General features: G+C 39.8%; 1 protein-coding gene across 1 annotated transcript; it reads right to left on the bottom strand.

Moving 5' to 3' along the window:
- Positions 1-558: 558 nt before the first annotated feature.
- On the bottom strand, positions 559-4,551 carry LOC102211401 (ras-related C3 botulinum toxin substrate 1-like). Its single transcript, XM_005734660.1, has 6 exons — positions 4,337-4,551; positions 3,421-3,492; positions 3,048-3,165; positions 2,495-2,557; positions 1,235-1,394; positions 559-1,127 (listed from the first exon to the last, which is right to left on the bottom strand). Exons 1-6 carry the CDS (start codon positions 4,369-4,371, stop codon positions 997-999), a joined length of 579 nt encoding a protein of 192 aa, XP_005734717.1. The 5' UTR covers positions 4,372-4,551; the 3' UTR covers positions 559-996.
- Positions 4,552-5,426: the final 875 nt, after the last annotated feature.

Raw genomic sequence — 5,426 nt, 5'->3', positions numbered from 1 at the left:
ATTGAAACTTAAATTTGTTTTTCTACTCTAAATTCAACATTTTGCTGCTGTTTCATCAAACAGTAACCATGCCAGTGCAGACATACTCATCTCGCACACACACACACACACACACACACACACACACACACACACACACACACACACACACACACACACACACACACCACTCCTCATCCTCCTCCCTGCTCTGCTGTTTTGTTGTTGTCACGTGACTAAGCTGCCTCAAGCAGACACAAGCTCGCTGCAGTGCATGAGAAATGGAGATATTCTATGGCTATAAATGAAAACACTGCAAACAGCGATGCATGTAGAAAAGAAATTCCCTTTTGTGGCAAAACAAACAAACAGAAAGGAAACAGTTTATTTAAACACCGGGAATAAGAGATATTTCCCCACAGAGCAAGCAGTAAAAGAATCTTTAGGAGGAGGGAAATTCCTCAGACACACCCAGGACCCAGCACAGAGGTCAGAGGTCACTATCAGAGTCTTTCCAGAAAGGCAAAGAACATCCAGGTAGCTCAAAGAGTTTCATCAACACAAGCACACTTTCCAGGTAAGCACATTTAAATTCCAGGTCTCCAAGAATGTTTCAATTTTATTTGTCACATACACAGTTATAGAAGTATATCGTACAGTGAAGTGCTCAGACTGACTGTGCAAGTAAAGAGGAAGACATAATAAAGATGAATTCAAATAACATTTTGAATAATAGCTATCTAATATAAATAACTAGAAGGCCAACCATAGTTTAGGGGTGAGTACTGGGTACCGGGGAAATGGTGGGGTGGGGCAGCCAACAAGTGTTCCCATCAAGCAACCAAGTATTAGTGACAGTGTATTGGTATAACTGTTACATGGAAAGATGGAAACTGTTATGGAAGGACAGAAATACATTGTTTTTGTGCATGTGTACTGGTGTTTTTCTTGTATTTCTTCAGCCACCCTCACCAGGAGCAGTCACGTTCCCCTGTAACAGTTCCAGTGAAGGAAGTCTTAGAGGACAGAGCATCTATTTGCCTTCTTTTTGATGGGTGAAGGGCACAGGACAGCCCGAACGACCTCATCAAACACAGTTTTAACGCCACGTTGCGTCAGGGCTGAGCACTCCAGGTACTGGACAGAACCTAAGGACGGGAAAAAGAAGGCATCTGGTTTATTACTGGAATCTGCTGTCTTCCATGAATTATAATTAACCATTTAAAAAAGTATCAGAGATAACTGAAGCCATTACCAATCTCTTTGGACAGGGCCACTCCTTGAGAATAAGTAATTGGTGAGATTTTATTCTTCTTCAGCTTTTCCAGGGTGTCCTTGTCATCTCTCAGGTCCAGTTTGGTGCCTACGAGGATTATGGGAGCGTTGGGACAATGGTGTCTCACCTCATGGCACCACTACACAGAGATAACATTTACAATTTAGGGATATAATGTTTTAGATCGTTCAGTGTTATCTTGAACACTTTATTTTATCAGTGCTGCAACTAATTGCCATTTGCATGAGAAGCCTGCTAAAGATGCAAACCAAGAATCCCAGCTGTGCACAAAAACTAGAATAACCAGATTTTCCAATATTTCCAGTGTTTGTTATCCTAACTTCTGTAAAGATCTCTCAAAACTATCTCTGAAAATGTCATTCAGTAAACACTTTTTGATGGAACTGCAAATAAACAATGCACCATTTTGCCCCAAATCCTGATCCAGTAAAACTCTTGGCTATAAGGGGGAAACCTCTGCGCAGCCAAACACACCTAGAGTAGGGGTGTGACTTGTGCCATCAGCCAGTGACATTTGCCCACTTGGTGATATGAGTGACTTTTCTGTCTTTAGCCTGTGGTGACAGGCTGTTTGGATTGTGACTAACTGACGGTTTCTTGTAAACCTAGTGGAAGTCCTTTTTTGGGGGGGTAAATATTTATCTATTTGGTTCATTACTAAGCTACAATAATTCAAAGAATAGGCAAAGTTTGACATCTTCAAGTTCAAAATTTATAGAAAACAAACAAAACTTGGTCTTGTTTGGTGTTGGTCTCTTACACCCTTTCCAATGGAAAGTGGTTATACCGCACATGGTGTTAAACTTAAGTGGGAAACAAGTGTGACACACTGACAAATGTGTCTAATATCAGGCTAAATAATATGTAGACCAGGTCCTCTGCCAGATCTCCCAACACACCCTCACACATTGGGTAAGAATTTGATGACAAATTCTTAAGCATAAGAATTTGCTTAAGTTTATCTTAAGATAAACATTTGTCAGCTGTCTCCACTTTCCTGTGTTCCTTTCATTTTATGACAAGTTGGAATCTGTACTATAATTACCTACACAACGTCCTGTTAGTTACAACTTTACTTTCCATCATATTAGTATCTTTCAGGAACTGTAGCTGCATTTTTCCAATGAGCTTATTGATTAGTTTTCCATCTACAGCTGCTTGTGCCTGTTTGGCAGCACAGGCATGAAATGAATGAACAACATGATGTCGACTACTCACCTTATGACGGACGTTTTCATACGAGGCAGGCATCACGAGTGAAAAGCAGATGAGAAACACATTCTGGTAAGACAGAAATACCGAAGTAATCACTGCCTGTAACAACCACTTCCTGTTAAGAAGGGTTTTTGAGTTTTATGCCAAATCTTTAGCTAATAGCTCTTTGGAAATCACCTTGTTTGTGCAGAAATACTTTTTAAAATGTCTGTTAAATTGTTATGTTTGAGATTTTTAGTCAATTCAACTAAAGAAATGGGAATAAATAATGTTTTTGCAGGTTTATAGTAACAAAGTGCTGGAAAACACAATTAAAAATCTGTCGACATAACAGTGGTTCATCCCTCAGCTTAAGTTCGTTTTTATACATGATTCTTAAATGGTTTAATTAAATAAGTAAATAAACACTGTAGAACTATTGCTCAAGAAGACTTAGAAGTGAGATATCAGGAAATGAGGGGAGACTTTTGCACAATAATGTAAGTGAACTATAGCACAACATTGAGTGATTGCTGACAATCAGAACGTAATCATGTTTTTGTTGTGCTTGTTGTACCGTCTCTGGGTAGGAAAGGGGGCGGAGTCTGTCGTAGTCTTCTTGTCCTGCTGTATCCCAAAGGCCCAGGTTCACTGACTTCCCATCCACCATAACATTGGTGGAGTAGTTGTCGAACCTGATAGAAAATGAAGTGCGTAGAAGCTAAACCTTCAGGCTTAATATAAAATGGTAAAACATTACCTCTACTAAAATAAAAAAACAGGAGAACAAGGGAAATCGATTGATTTATTGTTTCATTATTCCACTCCTATGATTCTAAAATCCTCTGCAAGGCTAATTTTAATATAAAAAATTCACACGATGTCAAGCGATGCCAAGCATGATTGTGTAAGGATTGTGCAGGAGGATGAAAAACCAATTACTGACTTACACAGAGGGGATTTCCTCTCCGGGAAAGGCATTGGTGGTGTAGCCGATGAGCAGACAGGTCTTACCCACTGCTCTGGAATGAAGAAGAGGCTGGATTAGCATTTATTGAAAGAAGGCAAAAAACTCACCAAAAGTTGTTACTGTTCATCTGGACGTAGCGTTTTCAGCGGGAGAAACGTTTCGTCACTCATCCAAGTGACTTCTTCAGTCTTTTATAAGTTTTCCCCAAGCTTATAAACACTCTGTGAACGGCCACTGATCAATGATCATGTAGTTAGTTAGGATTATGTGTTAACTAATTATTTCCACAATAATTAGTTAAATAAAAAAATAAAATAAAATAAAACAAATAATTAACCACAATTCAGTGGGTTCCACACTGAACTTAGAGGAAAGAAAAGTATTGATCCTATTGCGCTAGTATCAGTCCAATACCAATAACAGAGTAGGTATCGATATTATCGATGTATGTCTTTCTAATCTTTCGCTGAGTGAAGTTAGCTCTTTCTTTTCTCCCTGTGAAATACAACAGCTGGACCTTTAACTAGCAACACACTTTGAGTCAAACTGCACATAAAACGTTTGTGTGTTTGCTGATGTTTGCTGAGCTGATAGAAACGTTGCATTTGAAATGATCTGCTAAATAAAAAAGATACTACTCCCTTTATGCTCTCGTCTTCTGTAGGGCTAGTTAGATGCTGAAGTAACTAACAGACATTAAAAAACAAAAAACTTAGAAAAAACCTTGAACCCCCGACTTCACCACTTCACACGGTTTTGCCTTATATTCATCTCATTTTATGCGACATTCCGTGGTGATTAATTGCCTTTAATGTGTCAGCATCGAGTTTGAAATTGCTGCATCGCTAACCACCTGTAAAATATCAATATCAACTACTTATATGAAATGAACTCACCCGTCTCCAACGACAACACACTTAATGGGTTGCATTGTGCTGTAGCAGCTGGAGAAATGCTGTTAGCCCGGGAGCCAGCCAACAACAGCTCATTCTCATCATGCTGCCTTGCTTTAACCTTGAAAGTCGGATGCTGGTGCTGCGCTGGGAATGTCGTCCGCGTTCCAGTGCTCGGAAAACAGGTTTTTTTTTTGCACCATGGTGGAGGCCTCCGCCTATCAGGAGCTACGACAAAGCAAAGCATGTTTTTCGTTGTTGTTGCTGTTGTAATCCTGGATAGAGCCCGCTCGATCATAAGTACACATCAGGTGGTACTAGAGACTTCAAGTATTACAGTTTTGTTAAATACTGTTTGCACGCACTGTTGTCACCTCGAGTCACAAGTCGGGGTTGGTGGGACTTCTCCCACTTTCTTCTTTCGTCTGTTTCCTTTAAAGGTCTCCATCTGTCCCCACACCTTGCATCCTCTCCTGTCACCCCAACCGTCTGCATGTCCTGCTTCGCTACATCTACGGATCTTCTCTGTGGTCTTCCTCTTTTCCTCCTGCCAGACAGCTCCATATTCAGCATCCTTTGACTTCTCGGACTTTCCAAGTGGAAAATCCGAATTTAAAGAGAATTCCAGTTGAAACTCCCATTTGGAGGAGCTCCAGATAATGTCATAACTTTTAATGCGAGTTGACTCATAAATTTCCTGGATATATTCCCATATTTCACGGGCTGCTCCGGAAGTAGCAGCAGCAACCGCTTCTGAGGTTTAAAAAATTTGCCGCGCTTGTATTGTTTTTGTTTCAACTGTGTAACAGTGTTATTATTCCTCCGACAAGGCAAGTCTCTTAATGAACCTTTCGGGCTTTCGTCCTCAACCTTGATGTAGTTATTATTATTATTTTTTTAATTTTATGTAATGAAGAACATGAAGGAAAAGTGCACCTAAAAGATTAACCCCACACTTACAGTCATATGCTCATACAAGATTTTATTGGCTTTTTTTAAAGTGAGGTAATTGAAAACGGATATTCCTGGTGTCATCTTAACAAAGTGAGTCAGTCTAACTTCTGTGTAAACAGGTTATGGCACATGAAAAGTG

This window comes from Pundamilia nyererei, unplaced genomic scaffold (genome assembly GCF_000239375.1).
Source record: "Pundamilia nyererei isolate P.nyererei 1_Seehausen unplaced genomic scaffold, PunNye1.0 scaffold00059, whole genome shotgun sequence".
NCBI lineage: Eukaryota > Metazoa > Chordata > Actinopteri > Cichliformes > Cichlidae > Pundamilia > Pundamilia nyererei.
Note: the sequence above shows the minus strand (reverse complement) of the source record. Positions and strands in the feature narration are given on the sequence as shown.